At 42.1% G+C, this 20069-nt stretch overlaps 1 protein-coding gene and 1 non-coding gene across 2 annotated transcripts in view; one reads left to right on the forward strand and one right to left on the reverse strand.

The window, feature by feature from the left end:
* The window catches only part of SH2D4B (SH2 domain containing 4B), a 123735-nt gene extending 104272 nt beyond the window's left edge, over positions 1 to 19463 (forward strand). The window contains exons 7-8 of the mRNA XM_066348650.1: positions 7178 to 7398; positions 19042 to 19463. Of these exons, the coding sequence (XP_066204747.1) occupies positions 7178 to 7398; positions 19042 to 19134 (314 nt within the window). The 3' untranslated portion in view covers positions 19135 to 19463. The remainder of the gene's footprint in view (positions 1 to 7177; positions 7399 to 19041) is intronic.
* On the reverse strand, positions 9306 to 9381 carry TRNAT-GGU (transfer RNA threonine (anticodon GGU)). Its single transcript has one exon. It is a non-coding gene; the product is annotated as a tRNA-Thr (tRNA).
* Positions 19464 to 20069: the final 606 nt, after the last annotated feature.

The raw sequence follows: 20069 nt of genomic DNA on the forward strand, positions 1-20069 counted from the left end.
CCCATGGTATTTGTCTTTGGGGCTCATAGTTGGCACCTCATTTTATTGTAAACATAGTCTGTGGACTTTCGGTCTTGCATTTAGTTGCTCTCCCTGTTTTTATTTGGGGATTAGAAGAGATTAAAAATGATGCTGCCACCACCATCAGTTCCCAGAATCTACTCTCATACCCTGTCCTTAAAAGCTTGTGCATGAAAGGTGAGGTGCTTTAATATTAGCTGTGTTTCTTACTTGATCACTAAGCACTCTGCTATGAGATCTATGCTCTGTGGACCCCTGGTCTTTTATTTCTTTATTTTAATGTTTATTTTATTGATTTTAGAGAGAGGAAAGAAGAGAGGGGGAGAGACAGGAACATCAATCTGTTTCTGTTTGTGCCCTGACTGGGGATTGAACTGGCAACTTCTGCACTTTGGGACAATGTTCTAATCAACTGAGCTGTCCAGCCAAGGCTGGTCTTTCATTTCTAGTTGTTGCATAGTATTCCATAAGGAACTGCCACCTAATTTTTCCCACCTCCTCCCTGAGTCATGGATCCTCAGACTGCATCCAACTCATCACCAGCACAATTAATCTAAGTATCAGTTAGATTCCTTGCACTAGATTCTTACAGGCCTGCATAAGGATTCTTTTTTTTTTTTTTTACTTTTTTTTTTTTTTTTTTTTTCTGAAGCTGGAAACGGGGAGGCAGTCAGACAGACTCCTGCATGTGCCCAACCGGGATCCACCTGGCATGCCCACCAGGGGGCGATGCTCTGCCCATCCGGGGCATTGCTCCGTTGTGACCAGAGCCACTCTAGCGCCTGAGGCAGAGGCCACGGAGCCATCCCCAGCACCCGGGCCATCTTTTGCTCCAATGGAGCCTTGGCTGCGGGAGGGGAAGAGAAAGAGAGGAAGGAGAGGGGGAGGGGTGGAGAAGCAGATGGGCGCCTCTCCTGTGTGCCCTGGCCGGGAATCGAACCCAGGACTTCCTCACGCCAGGCCGACGCTCCATCACTGAGCCAACTGGCCAGGGCCCATAAGGATTCTTTATAAGGTATCTCAGGGTTGGAATTGTTGGGCCCGAGGAGCTATATGACTAGAGGTGCCAGTGGCTCTCCGTAAGGCCGAGCCAGTCTCTGTTCCCAGCAGCCATACACTAGAGTTTCTCTGCCTCTGTGTGCAAATCCCTCACTAGGACATAGCAGCAAGTCCTGGATCCCCTTGGTGTTCACAGGAACTCGGAGGCTGGTAGCCACCCTCTTCATACTGTTCTCTCTCCAAACACACTGTTTCGGCTTGACTGTGGCTTCGTTGGGCAGCCACACAGCACCTGCTATTTCTCCATAGACAGTGGGCACAGGACTCCTTTGCTTTAAGCTAGCTCCTCAATGTCTCTGGGCTGGGGCATGTGGGAGAGTGAGTGGGGCATTCTTTCCGTCCTCATACTGACCCCAGCCCCAGCTAGGAAAAGCTCTTGTCTGGCAGAGACTTCTCTTACTACTCATTCTCTAGCCCTCTGAAGTAGCTTTATAGAACCCTGTGTCAAACCTCTGACTAGTACTCTGAATATACAGGGATTTTCTAGAATGTAAAAATCACTTTTTACTTCTTTGCCTAGTCTAACTTGCAAGACTCTTCACTCTCTAGCTCAGCAAGTCTCAGATCTGGCTACATATTAGAATTAAATGAGAAGATTTTAAACATTACTGATTATTGTGGTGTCCCCAAAATAAATTAAACCAGGCTCTCTCAGTGGGCCAGTGCTGAGAACCATGCTTTAGAGACTCCAGACAGCCAACTTTGGCAGTTAAAGCTCATGAGTGACTATTTATTTCTAGGTGGTAATCTCCCCAGTCCCCAAAGGACATTGACTGATTTAGAATGGATGTCATAGCAGTGATATGTGGGGAGCTGCAGAACAATAATATTAATATATTTTTAAATATTAGACATTGAATATATACAGTGTGTGCACATACATATGTGAAGGGAATAAGGAAAACTTACAAAGTGAAAAATCACCCATCCTGGGAAGCCCCTGAGTGCTTCTCACATTGTAGCCCTCATCCATCCTCCAGATAAGATTCTTATCCTGAATGTTCTGTCCATCATTTCTTTACTTTATTTACTGTTTGTATATTAATCTCCCAAAACTATAGTGTTTAGCTTTGTGGGTTTTTCAATTTAATATATGGAACCATAGTGTATTTATTTTTCAGTTATTTATTTTCAGTTATTAGCTTATTTTGCATTTCATTGAAAAAATTTTCTCATTGTAGTTTTTCACCTTTGTTGTTTGGTGTTTGTATCACTCTCAAAGCCCATCTTTTGGTGGTGTACTTAACATACTCTAAAGTTAATATATATCTTTACTCTCTTCCTCTTTTTTTTAAGTGAGAAGAAGGGAGATAGAGAAACAGACTCCCTCATGCCCCCCAACTGGGATCTACCCAGCAACCTTCATCTGTGGCTGATGCTTGAATCAACCAAGCTATTTTTAGCACCTGAGGCTGATGCACTTGGACCAACCAAGCTATCCTCAGTGCCTGGGACTGATGCTCAAACCAATTGAGCCACTAGCTGTGAGAGGAGAAAAGAGAGAGAAGGGGAGAAGGAAGGGAAGAGAAGCAGATGGTTGCTTTTCATGTGTGCTCTGACCAGGGTTCAAACCTAGGACATCCATACACTGGGCTGATATTCTATCCACTGAGCCAACTGGCCAGGGCCTTTACCCTCTTCCTAAATAAATTTTTTTAAACTTCAGTCATCTTTCTCCTGATAAGATGGTTCTGTTTTTTAAACCCTCAAATTATCCATTACCATTATTTTGTAAGTCAATAAACATGTATGTTAAGTTGACCTACAGTATCTGTGCTCATCATTCCTCTGGCATCTCAGTTTCTCTGTCCAGAGCATGTTCCTGCTACCTGACATACAGCCTTTAGAATTGCCTTAGTCATCGATTCTCAAAGTTTTTTTCTGAAAATTTTTTTTTCTTTTTTGCCATTCTCCTTGAAAGATAGTTTCATTAAGCACAGTCACTTTTCTCTCGGCACACTAAAAATATTATCCTATTGTCCTCTGGCTTCAGTTGCTGCAACTGTGAAGTCAACCATTAGTCTATTTGTTTCTTCTTTGTAGGTCACCTGCTTTTTCTCTCTGGTTGACAAAATGAGACACTGAGCAGCTTTGTGCAGTTTCACTGTTATGTGTCTTTGATAAATTTTCCATGGTTTGTTCTTTAAATATTGTCTCCTCTCCTCTTTGTGATTCATATTATACAGGTGTTAGACCTTTCATTTCATCCTCCATGCCTCCTGAGACTTGGATTAAACTTCTCTTATGTTACATTGATGTAACTGTCCCATGGGTCTGTCATTCTTAGTCTTCACTGTGACTCTTTATTCATCCTGTCCCTTCTTCTCACCTTTCACCTTGTTACCACTCCTTACTGCTCGCAGAGTCCCACTTCACACTCCCCTTTGTTGTCTCTACAAAGCCTGTCTTGACTTCTGTAGGCCTCCTTTATCTGCTCCTTCTTGTGTCTTGAACAGCACTCACCGTCCTCTGCATGAGATAGCATGGTGTAGACCAGTGGTAGTCAACCTGGTCCCTACCGCCCACTAGTGGGCGTTCCAGCTTCCATGGTGGGTGGTAGTGGAGCAACCAAAGTATAAATAAAAAGATAGATTTAACTATAGTAAGTTGTTTTATAAAGATTTATTCTGCCAAACAGCGAAAATCTGACATAAAGTACTTGGTAAGTAATTATTATTATATGCTTTAACTTGCTGTAACTCTGCTTTATAAATTTTATAAAGTAAAGTTACTTCCCTACTTTATAAATCACCATTACTGTGGAACTGGTGGGCGGTTAAAAATTTTTACTACTAACAGAGATACAAAAGTGGGTGATAGGTATAAAAAGGTTGACTACCCCTGGTATAGAGCAAAGAACACTGGGCTTGGAGTCCAAGGACCCGAGTTCAAATTCTGGCTTTACCACTTAATAGCTCTGTGACCTTGCATAAGTCACTTCTCTTGTTGACCTTCAGTTATGTGTCCCCAGTTGTGAACTGATGACTGTAGGGTTATTAGGAACACTAACAAGATGAGGGCCACAGAGTGCCAAGATAGTGTCCAGGGCTGGCTTGGCATAAAGCTTCTCATGTGACCTTCACTGTGTCCTTTTGCATCTCTACCTTAAATGGAAGCCATTTCTGGCAGCCCAGTGGTCCAGCAGCTGGATTCCGATGCTACAGCTGTGGGAACATGGCTGTGAAGTAATTCTTAGATGAGGAAGTCCTCAATAGGTTCACATTCTCCAATTTATACCCATTGATTCCATTTTCCACCCTTGGACATCCTCATATTCTCCTATTTAGGAAACCTCAGTACCTCCCCATTGCCCTCAGAAGTAAGTCTGTAGTTTTTCTAATGATGCGGAGAGTGCTCTGGGGCCTGACTTCTGCCTGTCACCGTGCACCTTGCCACCGCCCAGCTGCCACCTTAGTCCCCTCTCTGGCCACAAAGAACTGTGTGCTAATTCCTTCTGCAAACTGCCCTCTTTGCCTCGCTCCTCTGTTTTACCCTTTCTATTCTTAATCTGCTTGTCACTTCCCTCCCTGGGCTCCAGAGCTGGGTGGGCACCTTCCTTCGATAAACCACAGCAGTGGAGGCCACACCTCCTGTGGCCTTGATTTCTGTCCAGAGTCAGAGGTTTGGAAGGCAGGAAGTATTTCCCTTTTTGTACTAACTTCCAGGTACCCAGCATGGGGCCTGGCTCCTAGAGAGTGTCTAATAAATATTTATTAAAGGAAGGAAAGAAAAAAAAAGGAAACTAAAGGAAAAAGAGAATCCATAGGAAAAAGCTACAGTGTCCATTGTCTAAGGGTGAGAATGGGCTCAGAGAGAATCTGTGGTGGCATTCTCCAGTCATCACTCGAGAACAGCTCTCTGGACCATCATCTGGGGAGCTACATGCCTCGGCCAGCCCTGGTCACGAGCTGAGTGAGAAAGTCCTCAGGAGCCGATGGTGTGCTCCCTCCCCAGCTGGAAGGTGATTGTTGTGTTTAGGAGGGACACAGGTGGGATGAGATGGGATATGATTGATGTTTTGTGCCCAGAGTACTTGGCTTGGAGGCGATTGGGTGAGGTGGGGGGAGGGCAGAGATGGGGAGGGCAGAGAGAACGAGGCAGGAAAACATAACAGGCTCTCCTTGCTGGCATCCTACGTATCCCCCACTGAACCCCCAACCAATTCTCTTGGGAGTTGGGTTTCTGTGAAACGGTCTTTGCCATCCTGAACTATAAGGCTGGCTGTATCACCTTCAGTCTTGGGCCAAATAATTTTTATTTCTAGGTCAGTATCAAAGAAGGGGCAGAATACACAGGACGTACTCTTGAACCACCAGGAGAGTGTCCCCAGAGTGGCCCAGGTTGGGGCCCAGAGACAGTCCCCCTTCAGAGGAAGTCACCCTTAGCAGCCTGGCAACATTATGAGTATTACTGCTACCAGCACAAGGTGAACCCAACACTAGCACATGTATATATGTAGTGTAGCCAATGCAGACCAGTTACATCATATTAGTTAGGCATTATGTCTCAGGCATTGTGATAAGCACATTAAAGGATTAATATAATGAATTCTCAAACAACCTTATGATGTAGGTAGTATTATCAGTACTGTTTAATAGATGAGGACATCAAACTGGGTTTTAGAGGAGCTTAAGTAACCTGCCCAAGGACACTTACTGATCAGGTTCCTGAGCTGTGACTTTTGTCCATGTGACTTTGCTCCAAACCACTCCCGTGCATCTCAGGCATTTTGAGGTACAAAGACAAGGTTTTGGTGTTCATTTCGGTCTTCCAGGAAGCAGAGTATAAGAGATTTATTGGAGGAAATGCTCATGAGAGGTAAAGGGGACCCGGAGCAGGAGAAGGTGGGAGAGTCTTCAGACATGGCACAGGTCTGACACATATGAAAGGAGAGAGGGTGGGAAGGGTGATTGGGAGGAGGAGCCTGGTACTGGAGTGCAGCTCAGAGAAAATGCCCGTCAGGCTGATGGGAAGCCCTGGAGCAAAGACCGCTAGCTGGAGGAGACCCACATTGGGCAGGAGTGGCAGTGCTGCGCCCCTGGGCTCAGTCAGGGAACCTCCTGTGCTCCGAGTTGGGGGCACACAGCCTAGTATCCTTTGTGTGAGAAGCAGCCTGGGAGAGCTCGCCTCAGTGCCAGATCCTGACTCCGCAGTAGCTGCAGGCTGTCAGCTCCCCTCTCAGCTCCTTGCAGCAGGTCTGTCCTCAGGGGAGGCCTGAGCAGCGTGCTCTGCCGTGGCCATGGCTCTGTCCTTGAGCTGCTCATGGCCTGCTAACTCATACTCTGTGGAGTTTGGGCAGGGTGTTATGCAAGCCCCAAGGTGGGATGTTCTTGCAGCCTCCTGGGATAGAAGCCATTCTGGGAGGGCTGAGCAGGCTGTATACTGAATAAAGGGGACACGCCAAGGGGCTAGCTGGGAGGAGGAAGGGTTGAAATACAGAAACGTGAGCCATTTTGGTCCAGAGAGGCACCTCTTTCTAATTCAACCACTCTGAGAGACGTCTTTTACTAATTTGCTGTTATACTGTATAAAACTGTGTTGTATATGACTTCAGAATTGGAGAAAATTTTGTTCTTTGAGCTGTAGTGAAGGTTAATGATGTGCCTCTATTAAGAAACTATTTGTTTACTGGCCATTGGTAGACCGAGGAAGTCTTTTCACTTCTTAAGAGGAAATACTGTTTTCAGGTGCTCATTTATGGGTAGTAGAGAGATAACGGACAGGAATGATAAGTCATCCTGGTCTTGTCATTAAAGCAGGACTCAGGGCTCTCCATGGGGCAATGCTTGTTGACTTGGATTCATAATCAATAGATGCTATATTTCTGGGCCACTCTTAATTATTTGTAATGAATCCAATTTAGTGTAGCTTATTTTAGAGGAGAGTGCTGAACTCAGATCCTGTGGAAACGCTGTCCCCAGGCTGACAGCTGGTTGCTCGGAACCAAGCTGGCCCCTCTGTGGCCTGAGGCGAGTGCTAGACATCCCCTGACGACCGTCCTTCCTTTGACAGAGGCTGAGGGGCAGGGTGATTGGGAAAGGGTGGTGGGGGAAGTTACAAAACCTGCTAACTCGTCTTTTTATCTTTTTTAAACCAGGAATTATTAGCCGAGAAGATGCAGAGGACCTCCTTGAGCACATGATGGAAGGAGCATTTCTGGTCCGGGTCAGTGAGAAGATCTGGGGCTACACCCTGTCCTATCGCCTGCAGAAGGGCTTCAAGCACTTTCTTGTGGATGCCTCGGAGGACTTTTACAGCTTCCTGGGAGTGGACCCCAACCGCCACGCCACACTCACTGATCTCGTTGATTTCCACAAGGTAGCACTCTGGGAGGTGCTGGTCGGGGTTGAAGCTGGTGGGAACTCGAGCGAAAGGGAGAGCTGAGATATAGGCAGTCTGAGAGGGGGCTGGAGAGTGAGCAGGCAGGGCCACAGGGACGTGGAACATCGAGGTAGCAGAGACCGGAGGTTGTCTAGAGCAGGCAATGTAGATCTCTCTCTGGCCTACCCTCTGACCCTTGTAGGCACTGCAGGAGGGTCCCCAGCCTTCCTCTCACCTTCAGCACCTGAGTGCTCCTTACTGTCAACACCAGCCTCTGTCTGAGACCTCTGCTCATCCTCAACTCATTCCCAGAAAGACCCCCCCTAGAGGACATTCTAGAAAGGCCACTTGCAGCTTTGTAGAGTTGGCCAAAGCCTACCAAGCCTCCCGTGGTTAGAAAAGCTTTTCTCCTAGAGTTACCATATCTCTTGTTTCAACTACAGCTTTACCACTTAGAATGTATGTGACCATGGGCAGAATTCCCAGTCTCACTGAGCTTTAGTTTCCCAGCTGGGCAAATGGGCATAAGCAATACTTAGCTCAGGTCCTTTGAGCGTTCAGCAGGGGAATGTATGTAACTGCACTCTGTGAAGTGGTATGGAAGTTTTCCAGAACTCTCTTTGCTATTTGTTCCCCTGCCATGGACCTCACATTGAGAAAGATGCTGCCTTCCAAACGGTCTATGTGGAGAGAAGCAATTTCCATGTTCATGTGGCTGTTGGTGCCAGTAGTAACTGGGAGGAAAGCAAAGGTGGAGCTTGGTGACTCAGAAGGGCAGGACCCGGGGATTCCAAGAGACAGAGTTGTAGCTCAGGGGTCCACTTGAGCTTTGCAGGTGTAGAAAGTTCCAGAGAATTCCTTGACTGTCTCACTGGACTTTTGCTATAACAGGGACTCTTGGCTTTGTATTGCTTTTTCTTCATGGATGTCCCCAGGGCTCAGGGAACAACTCTCAGCCTGACCTTATAAGTAAAATACATAGAATCACCCATTTACAAATACCTAGACACGTGGACGAGAGTACTGCCTGGGAAACTAGACTAACCAGGATGGAGGCAGGCTTCTGCTTGTATTGGGAAAAGCCTCTTAACAAGCACAGGGAAGAGAAAGGAATAGATGTGTGGATGTTGGCGTCTTCTCTGTGTCAGGCGCTCTGCGTGTGGCTCTGCATCCATGTTCTCATTTACTCTTCACCATTGCTCTGTGAGGCAGGCACCCACATCAGGAAGGGGAGTGTGAGTGACCTGTCTGAGTTTTCATGGCCAGCCCAGCTGGGTCTAGGAGTTAAGCCTTGGGCTACGCGCTTCTAACGATTATGCATTTCCCACGAATCCACCTGGCTGGCTTGTGTAGTCCAACGTAGGCTGCTCTGAGCAGTGATGCATTCTGTGTCCTTGGAAGCGTTCAAGCAAAGGGTAAATGTCCATCTCTCTGAGATGCTGGGGGCAGGTTCCTGAATAGGAAGGCTAAGCCAGATGTCTTTGAAGGTATTAGGTGTTTTGTCTCCCCAGAGGGTAAGGTTTAAGACTGCTGATTGAATTTCTAACACTAAAAAGAGAGCTTCCTCTATGGCACTGTGGAGACCTGGTAGCCAGTTTTTTTTTTGTTTTTGTTTTTTTGTATTTTTCTGAAGCTGGAAACGGGGAGGCAGTCAGACAGACTCCCTCATGCGCCCAACCAGGATCCACCCGGCACGCCCACCAGGGGGCGATGCTCTGCCCATCCGGGGCATCGCTCTGTTGTGACCAGAGCCACTCTAGCGCCTGGGGCAGAGGCCAAGGAGTCATCCCCAGCGCCCGGGCCATCTTTTGCTCCAATGGAGACTCGGCTGCGGGAGGGGAAGAGAGAGACAAAGAGGAAGGAGAAGGGGAAGAGTGGAGAAGCAGATGGGCGCCTCTCCTGTGTGCCCTGGCCGGGAATTGAACCCGGGACTTCCGCACACCAGGCCGATGCTCTACCACTGAGCCAACTGGCCAGGGCCAGAACTGGTAGCCAGTTTTTAAGTTAAAATTTTAATTACACAATTTATGATTACATTCTAAAAAAAATCAAATATAATACAAAGTGTAAGTATTGTTCATTTCAAATCCCAGTTTCCTTTTTCCCCCCTGAGTTATCAGTTTGCATGTACCAATCTAAGTATTTCCTGGGCAGGAACATAGAGACTTATGTACATAAGGAAATATATAATTAAAAAAATATATTTTCACATAAATTGGGTAATCCTTTAACAATAAGTCAGCAATTTGATTTTAAACATGCTTATTATATCATAGAATATAGTTTTGTAAAAGTGTGGTTCTTAGAGTGAGGCTGCCAAGTTTTAAATGCCCACTTCATTATTGTATGTTTGGGCAACTGCTCAAACCCTTGTGCCTTATTTCCTTCTCAGTATGATGGGTTTAATAATAGCACTCATTTCTTAGGGTAACTTTGAAGTTTCAATGACATATCACTGTCAGGTACTAAAACAATCTAGACGACATTTTTAAGTGAGCAGGACACTGGCTGTTATTGAGGTATATCTACAACAACCTGTGTATCGCATCCTTGTAACAATCTGTGGTGTTTCATGGAATGGATGTATATTACAATTTAGTTACCCATCCTCCTTTTGATGTTACAGCCTATGTAATTTCCTGGTTTTCACCATCACAAATCCCTGCAGAGACTTGCTTGTATATGTTACTCTGGGCACATGTGGGAGTATTTCTTTCTTTTTTAAATAAATTTTTATTAATGTTAATGGGGTGACATTAATAAATCAGGGTACATATATTCAAAGAAAACATGTCCAGGTTATCTTGTCATTCAATTATGTTGCATACCCATCACCCAAAGTCAGATTGTCCTGTCACCCTCTATCTAGTTTTCTTTGTGCCCCTCCCCCTCCCCTTCCCCTCTCCCTTCTAACTTCCTGTGCCCCCCCTTCCCCCCACCCCCAGTAACCACCACACTCCTCTTCATGTCTCTTTGTCTCATTTTTATATCCCACCTACGAATGGAATCATGTAGTTCTTGTTTTTTTCTGATTTACTTATTTCACTCCGTATAATGTTATCAAGATCCCACCATTTTGTTGTAAGCGATCCAATGTCATCATTTCTTATGGCTGAGTAGTATTCCATAGTGTATATGTGCCACATCTTCTTTATTCAGTCTTCTATTGAAGGGCTTTTTGGTTCTTTCCATGTCTTGGCCACTGTGAACAATGCTGCAATGAACATGGGGCTACATGTGTCTTTACGTATTAATGTTTCTGAGTTTTGGGGGTATATACCCAGTAGAGGGATTGCTGGGTCATAAGGTAGTTCTATTTTCAGTTTTTTGAAGAACCACCATACTTTCTTCCATAATGGTTGTACTACTTTACATTCCCACCAACAGTCAATGAGGGTTCCTTTTTCTCCACAGCCTCTCCAACATTTGCTATTACCTGTCCTGCTAATAATAGCTAATCTAACAGGTGTGAGGTGGTATCTCATTGCAGTTTTGATTTGCATTTCTCTAATAACTAATTAGAGATGAGCATCTTTTCATGTATCTGTTGGCCATTTGTATTTCTTCCTGGGAGAAGTGTCTGTTCATGTCCTCTTCCCATTTTTTTTATTGGATTGTTTGTTTGTTGTTGAGTTTTATGAGTTCTTTGTAAATTTTGGATATTAGGCCCTTATCTGAGCTGTTGTTTGAAAATATCATTTCCCATTTAGTTGGCTGTCTGTTTATTTTGTTGTCAGTTTCTCTTGCTGAGCAAAAACTTTTTAGTCTGATGTAGTCCCATTCATTAATTTTTGCCTTCACTTCTCTTGCCTTTGGGGTTAAATTCATAAAATGCTCTTTAAAAACCAGGTCCATGAGTTTAGTACCTATGTCTTCTTCTATGTACTTTATTGTTTCAGGTCTTATATTAGGTCTTTGATCCATTTTGAATTAATTTTAGTACAAGAGGACAAGCTGTAGTCGAGTTTCATTCTTTTGCATGTGGCTTTCCAGTTTTCCCAGCACCATTTGTTGAAGAGGCTTTTTTTTTTTCTCCATTGTGTGTTGTTGGCCTCTTTATCAAAAATTTTTTGACCATATATATGTGGTTTTATTTCTGGACTTTCTATTCTGTTCCATTGGTCTGAATGTCTATTTTTCTGCCAATACCATGCTGTTTTGATTGTCGTGGCCCTATAATATAATTTGAAGTCAGGTATTGTAATGCCTCCAGCTTCATTCTTTTTCCTTAGGATTGCTTTGGCTATTCGGGTTTTTTTATAGTTCCATATAAATCTGATGATTTTTTGTTCCATTTCTTTAAAAATGTCATAGGAATTTTGATGGGAATTGCATTAAATTTATAAATTGTATTGAGTAATATGGCCATTTTGATTATATTTATTCTTCCTATCCACGAACAAGGAATATTTTTCCTTCTCATTGTATCTTTTTCGATTTCCCTTAACAATGCTTTATAGTTTTCGTTATATAGGTCCTTACATTCTTTGTTATGTTTATTCCTAGGTATTTTTTGTTGTTGTTGTTGCAATTGTGAAGGAGATTATATTTTTGAGTTCGTTTTCTAATATTTCATTGTTGGCATATAGAAAGGCTATGGACTTTTGTATGTTAATTTTATATCCTGTGACCTTACTGTATTGGTTCATTGTTTCTAGTAATCTTTTTGTGGAGTCCTTCGGGTTTTTGATGTATAGGATCATATCATCTGCAAAAAGTGATATCTTTACTTCTTCTTTTCCGATATGGGTGCCTTTTATTTCTTTCTCTTGTCTGATTGCTCTGGCCAGAACTTCTAGCACCACGTTAAATAAGAGTGGAGAGAGTGGACAACCCTGTCTTCTTCCTGATTTAAGGTGAAAAGTCTTCAGTTTTATGCCATTTAATATGATGTTGGCTGATGGTTTATTATATATGACCTTTATCATGTTGAGATATTTTCCTTCTATACCCATTTTGTTGAGTGTTTTAAACATAAAGTTGTGTTGTATTTTATCAAATGCCTTTTCTGCATCTAGTAATAAGATCATGTAGTTTTTGTTCTTTGTTTTGTTGATATGGTATATTACGTTAACCGTTTACGTACGTTGAACCATCCTTGAGATTTTGGGATGAATCCACTGGATCATGATGTATTATTTTTTTAATATGTTGTTGTATTCGATTTGCCAGTATTTTGTTTAGTAATTTAGCATCTGTATTCATTAGAGATATTGGTCTGTAGTTTTCTTTTTTTGTGCCGTCCTTGCCAGGTTTCAGTATGAGGGTTATGTTGGCTTTATAAAATGTGTTTGGAAGTATTGCTTCTTCTTAAATTTTTTGGAAGACTTTGAGTAGAATAGGAACCAAGTCTTCTTTGAATGTTTGATAGAATTAACTAGTGTAACAGTCTGGGCCTGGACTTTTATTTTGGGGGAGGTTTTTAATAGTTTTTTCTATTTCCTCCCTGCTAATTGGTCTGTTTAGGCTTTCTGCTTCTTCATGACTCAGTAAGAAAGGTTGTATTGTCGTAGGAATTTATCCATTTCTTCTAGATTGTTGAATTTGGTGGCATATAGTTTTTCATAGTATTCTACCATAATTCTTTGTATATCTATGATATCTGTGGTGATTTCTCCTCTTTCATTTTGGATTTTGTTTATAGAGTCCTTTCTCTTTTTTCCTCGGTGAATCTTATCAAGGGTTTGTCAATTTTGTTGATCTTTTCAAAGAACCAGCTCCTTGTTTTATGAATTTTTTCTATAGTTTTTCTGTACTCTATTTCATTTATTTCTGCTCTGATTTTTATTATTTCCTTTTTTTGGCTGGTTTTGGGTATTCTTTGTTCTTCTATTTCTAGTTCCTTAAGGTGTGAATTTAAGTGGTTCACTTGGGCTCTCTCTTATTTGTTCATATATGCCTGAAGTGATATGAACTTCCCTCTTATTACTGCATCCCAGAGATTCTGATATGTCGTATTGTCATTTTCATTTGTCTGTATATATCTTTTGATCTCTGTGCTTATTTCTTCTTTGACCCATTAATTTTTGAAAGTATGTTGTTTAGTTTCCACATTTTTGTGGGGTTTTTTCCCTCTTTTTTGCAGTTGAATTCTAGTTTCAAGGCTTGATGATCAGAAAATATGCTTGGTACAATTTCAATTTTTCTGAATTTCCTGATGTTATTTTTGTGGCCTAACATATGGTCAATTCTTGAGAATGTTCCATGTACACTAGAGAAAAATGTATACTCTGTTGCTTTGGGATGAAGTGTCCTATAGATGTCTATCATATCCAGGTGCTCTAGTGTTTCGTTTAAGGCTAATATATCTTTGTTGATTCTCTGTTTGGACGACCGATCTAGAGCTGCCAGCGGTGTATTGAGGTCTCCAAGTATGATTGTATTTTTGTCAGTTTTTGTTTTTAGGTCAATAAGTAGTTGTGTTATATATTTTGGTGCTCCTTGGTTTGGTTTATATATATTAAGGATTGTTATGTCTTCTTGATTCATTGTCCCCTTTATCATTATGAAATGACCGTTTTTGTCTCTGAGTACTTTTTCTGTCTTGTAGTCAGCATTATTAGATATGAGTATTGCTACACCTGCTTTTTTTTGGATGTTATTTGCTTGGAGTATTGTTTTCCAGCCTTTCACTTTGAATTTGTTTTTATCCTTGTTGCTTAGATGTGTTTCTTGTAGGCAGCATACAGTTGGATTTTCTTTTTTAATCCATTCTGCTACTCTGTGTCTTTTTATTGGTAAGTTTAATCCATTTACATTTAGTGTAATTATTGACACTTGTGGGTTCCCTATTGCCATTTTACAAATTGCTTTCTGTTAGTTTTGTATTTTGTTTGATTCTTCTCCTTTGTTTTTCTATCATTTGTTTTTGTTTGTTTGTATTCCATACTTCTTTCCTCTGTTGCTACCTTTTTTAAGTCATGTGCTTCTGTGGTGGTTTTTTCAAGGGTGGTTACCATTAAGTAATGAAAAGGATATCTACCATATTCATTGTAGTACCCTATCCTATGAGTGTTTTTGCACTTCATCGTCCTTTGCTACGTTAATTTCCATCCTCTCCCCCCCTTTTATTTTTTTGCTTTTGTTGTCACAGTTTAACTTTGGTTTTATTGTGTTCTTGGTGGAGCTTTTACTTGTGGTTTTGTTTTGTTTTGTTCTTTGAATCTGGTTGGAAAACCCCCTTTAGTATTTTCTGGAGTAGGGGTTTTCTGATGATAAATTTCCTCACCTTTTCTGTATTTGTGAACGTTTTTATTTTTCCTTCATACTTGAAGGATAGCTTTGATGGGTATAGTATTCTTGGTTGAAAGTTCCTCTCTTTCAGGGCTTTAAATATTGGGGTCCGCTCTCTTCTAGCTTGTAGAGTTTATGCTGAAAAATCTGATGATAATCTAATAGGCCTTCCTTTATATGTTTTATTCTTCTTTTCCCTGGCTGCCTTGAGAATTTTTTCTTTGCTGTTGGTTTGTGTCATCTTCATTATGATGTGCCTTGGAGTAGGTTTGTTGGGGTTAAGAAAACTCGGTATTCTGTTTGCTTCTTGAATTTGAGGCTTTAGTTCTTTCCACAGGCTTGGGAAGTTCTTGTCTATTATTTGTTTGAATATATTCTCCATTCCATTTCCTCTTTCTTCTCCCTCTGATATACCTATTATTCTTATGTTATTTTTTTGATGGAGTCAGCAATTCTTGTAGGGCTTTCTCATTTTTAAAAATTTTTGAGTCTCTCTCTTTTTTTCTCTGTTGTGCCTGAAGTTGCTTGTCTTCTATGTCACTAATCCTACCTTCTATCTGGCCTGTTCTCATGAATTGAGATTTTCATTTCTGTTTGATTTGTTTTTATAGTTTCAATTTTCTTGGTGATAATATTCTTTGTGTTCGTTGAGTTGTTTTCTGAGCTCCGTAAATTGCCTTTCTGTGTTTTCCTGTATATATCTGAGTATTTTTAGGATTTCTATTTTAAATTCTCTGTCATTTAGCTCTAAGGTTTCCAATATATTAAATTTTTTCTCCATAGATTTTTCCATATCTATCTGTGTTACTTCTCTATCTTTTGTATCCATGATATTTGATTTCCTTTTCCTTAATGGCATCTGAGGGTGGTCTTGTTGATAGCACTAATGAGAATTAATAAAGACTAAAAAGTAAAAAAAAAAAAAATGGAAAAAAATTTGGAAAAAATATCACAAAAAACCCCCAATAATAATTAATTATTTTCCTCCCCTTTTCTTTCTTCTCTTCCTCTCCTCTCTCCTCCACCTTAGGAATATATTGTGATGAACTGTGAAATATATTATGCTAAATGGAACAAAAACTGCCTATAATGGAGTCCCTGAGTTGGGGGGAAGTGTTCAAAGGACAAAAAAGGAAGTAGGGACCCACAAAATGCAAAAAAGGAAAAAATTTGGGTCAAGTATAAAATGATTTGCTTGTAAGTGATGGTTGACTAAGAGATATAATGAGAGGGATAAGAGGGTAACAGGAAAAAGGGAAAAAAAAGAAAAACTATTGTATTAAGTGGAGCAAAGACTGACTAGAATGGAGATCATGGGTTGGGAGGAATGCTAATGAGTTAAAAAGCAAAGTAAAAAGCACCCAAAATGCCACACACACACAAAAAATTGAGTCCCAAATTAAATAATTTGTTCATGATTGAGGATTGAATGAGATGAAAAGGAAAAGGAGAAAAGAAGAAACTAATAGAAAGGGAGAAATTAGAAAAAAAGGGAAAAGGAAAGGAAGAAAAAAGAAAAAAAACAAAAAAGAGAGAGAGTTAAGGGTTTTGGAGTGTAACCCTCATGGAGAGTAAGGAAGAAGAAAAGAAATAAAATGTAACACTTATGGGTAGTGTAATTCAAGAAAAGGAAAGAGTAAGACAGGTAGAGAATAAGAGGACTAAGGTGGAGGAAATAGAAATAATAATAATAAAGGCAAGAAGATGAAAGAAACAAAAAAATAGTGGAACAAATTATAAAGTCTGTGGGTTTTTCTTGATTTTGAAAGGTTAACTTCTTCCTTTTTCTTTCCTCTCCCTCTTCCTGGTCGGTGACTTTGTACCCCAGGCTCTGGCCCTGTGGCACGCTTAGGTAGGGATTTGCAGTTGATGAGACTCTACGGCAATGTCATATATTTGGCTTTAGTGTCGTTGGTAGTAAAGGCTTGTTAGCATTTGCAGGCTCCAACAATGAGAGAGCCTCTCTCCTAGTCTCTCCTTCCTGAATTAGCAGCCTGATGATCCAGCTATGAGGCTGCCGCTGCCTCTGCCTGGGGAGTAAGAGGCTCAAAGAGCTGGCAAATCCCCACTCTATCCCCACTCACTGCAGGGTTCTGGGTAAGTCTCTGGCAGTCAGGGCCATCAGCGTAATCAGGCGGGGCTGGGAGCCAATTGCTCTCAAGGTGACTTTCTATGAGCCTCCAGGCCTGTTCAGCACACCTAGCACTCTGTGGGATCACTCTCTCCAGGCTTTCTGCAGTTTGTAATCTGTTTTGGCTGGGAAGAAGATGCCCTAGTCGCTGCCTGCAGTACAGGAGGTCTTAACATCTGCCAAGCCCCTCTTTTTAGCATATATCCCTGAGGATGAAAGCTCTGCCAATCAGAAGTTGCCCCCACCCCTTTAGCAAGAGGCACTAAAAAATATCACGCCTCTTGTCTTAGATCGCTGACCTAAGAGAGATCTTGTCAATTAGAGCCGCATAGGTCAGTTGGGAGGTGAGTAGTCTGTGGGTTAAGCTAATTTCAGTGATTGGATCCGCTGATCTGCTGCAGAAAGGATTGCAAGCTGCCCACATGCCCCTCCCCTGATGCTTGATTGTTAGCTTGAATGGCTGGGTGAGGTGCCCCACCCGCCCAGAGAAGCTCGGGCGTAGGGAAGTTCGCTTTGGCACACTCCCTGCGCACCGCTGGCAGTTGCTGCTTGTGGCACGGGCGGTTGCTCGCAGCGTGCGGGCATTTGCTCGCGTGGGCTGATTCACCACAGGCACACTCTTTCCTCGGCTTGAACGAACGTCCGTGCCACAGCCTAGCTTCCTCCACACCCCTAGCTCCCCCGACTCTCAGTTCCAAGTGAAAGCAGCCTTTGCTCAGGTTAGTGAGGAAGGCAGAGTGTTTCTTTGTCCATCTTATTTCCTTCAGGGTTGATTATATATTTAGTCAATTTTTCATTTGACCCTACCTTCCCCTTCAGTGTGTAGAACTCCCGGATGCTCCAAGGATAGATTTTTCTGTCTCTGGTTGATGAACTTGTTGAAATTTTGGGGAGATTTGTCAGTCGCAGTCCTCACAGCGCCATTTCTCTGACATCACTCCGGGAGTATTTCTTGAAGATGGATCCCTTGAACAGGGATTGCTGGGTAGAAGACTAAGTACATTTTTAATTTGAACATATCTGACAGATTGCCCTCCAAAAATGTAGTGCCAGTTCACGCCCCTGCCAAAATGCTATACGGCTGCTGTTCCCTCACGCTGCTGCTGGCACTGGGGCATATACCTCCATCAGCTGGGCAGACACTGAATCTTACTGTGGTTTCACTTGCATTTCTCTTATCACCACTGAGGCTGAGGCTCTGTTCATATGTTTAATGGCCACTTGAATTTCTTCTGTGAATTGTCTGTTCATATCCTTTGCTCATTTTTCTTCTTAGATGCCTCTTTCTTATTGCTGTGTCAGTTCTTCCAGCAACTACATGCTCTTTGGTTATGTCCATTCTCCTCTTTGGTTCTTCCATTAAAAATTTCCCTGTAATTTAAGTGGGCATCCTCTTCATTTCCAGATAGTCTTTGTTTTTTTTGTTTGTTTGTTTTTAATAATAGCCCATTCTTGTTTCATGGATGTTTTATCTTCTCATTCCACTACGGAGATTAATATATATCTCTAAAAGTCTCTTTCTATTTGTTTTATACACTTGATATTTTTTTTTGGGGGGGGGGGATCAGTTCCTGTTGTTGAGATTGGCACCTTTCTTTCATGGTTGTGATTTTCCATAAATATTTATAAATTTTGAGCTAGGAGGTGATCTTTCAACTTTGAATTTCTTGCTTATCCAACAGTGGATACAGTTCCTTAGTTTCCTTCTCAGTATGATGGGTTTAATAATAGCACTCATCTCTTAGGGTCACAGTGAAGTTTCAATAAAATATCACTGTCGAGTACTAAAACAATCTCTAGATTGACATTTTTAAGTTATTAGGACATTGGCTGTTATTGACTATTTCCCAAATCCAGTTACATTATTCTGTCAGGGTTTGAGTTGATAGTGAATAAATAGTTCATCTTTTGGGGATGGGAGTGCCTGAACTTTGTGACCTCTCAAGGAACCGTGTGCTTCCCCTTACTGTCTGCCAGCCTGAGACAAAGACCTCTGCTCTCTGGGGGTCTCTGACCTGCCCCACTGATATCCACTAACCCCCACATGAACTCCTCTGAAAAATATCATCCTGTATATCTTTTGGTTTTCAAGTATTCCTCAGCATTTTTGCTTTGTTGATGGCCTTCCTTACTTTCCCATACTTTTATAAATTTATTTGTCTTCAAAAGCAGATTTTTCTCCCTGAGATTTATAAAAATTTGAGGAGGAGGCAGATACATATTCTTAGTTCTTATAAGATTATTTCCCTTTCTTGATTATAATAATTTTTTTTTAGGAGGAAATTATCACTGTTTCGGGAGGAGAGTTGCTGCAGGAACCCTGTGGACAGAGGCACAGCCCACCAGACTACCATCTGTTGTTTGAATGAATTTTGCCCCCTATCCAATTGGACTCCTTTGATCATCCTATTTTTTGAACTAAAGAACTTCTCGGCTTAAATCCTTCTGGTCTTCTGGAAGAATCACCACCATCCAGAGAATTAAGTAGATTAGTATGTCTGAAGAGATATGAAATATATGGCATGTGTGGTACTGGTCCTGGTCCCAATGCTCAGGATGGAAATGGTTAATAATGGATGCAAATCTTTTATGAAGAGTTTAGCTGTGACCTCAGAAGATGAAGCCTATTTGTTACAGCTGCTCTGAACTCAGCTCCTAGAGCCCACAGGTTGTTTTATAATCCAAAAGAACTCCAGTACCGAACTCTGCATTTCACACATGGTGTCCATTCAATAAATGTTTGTTGAACGAATGTACGTCTTCTGAAAGTTTTCAGCATGAATCCATAATTTCTAGTACGTTATTTCTTACACACTACTGTTCATAAAGTCATGAGAGATTATAGAAGAAATACTGTAAATGGAAAACATAGACGCTGCATCTTTTTTTTTTTTTTGTATTTTTCCAAAGCCAGAAACGGGGAGGCAGTCAGACAGACTCCTGCATGCACCTGACCGGGATCTACCTGGCACACCCACCAGGGGGCGATGTTCTGCCCATCCAGGGCGTCGCTCTGTTGTGACCAGAACCATTCTAGCACCTGAAGCAGAGGCCACAGAGCCATCCTCAGTGCCCGGGCCAACTTTGCTCCAATGGAACCTCGGCTGCGGGAGGGGAAGAGAGAGACAGAGAGGAAGGAGAAGGGGAGGGGTGGAGAAGCAGATGGGCGCTTCTCCTGTGTGCCCTGGTTGGAAATCAAACCCGGGACTCCTGCACGCCAGGCCGACGCTCTACCACTGAGCCAACCGGCCAGGGCTGACGGCTGCATCTTTACTAATGTTCTCCATCACCCTCATTGACATTC

This window comes from Saccopteryx leptura, chromosome 9, assembly GCF_036850995.1.
Source record: "Saccopteryx leptura isolate mSacLep1 chromosome 9, mSacLep1_pri_phased_curated, whole genome shotgun sequence".
Taxonomy (NCBI): Eukaryota; Metazoa; Chordata; class Mammalia; order Chiroptera; family Emballonuridae; genus Saccopteryx; species Saccopteryx leptura.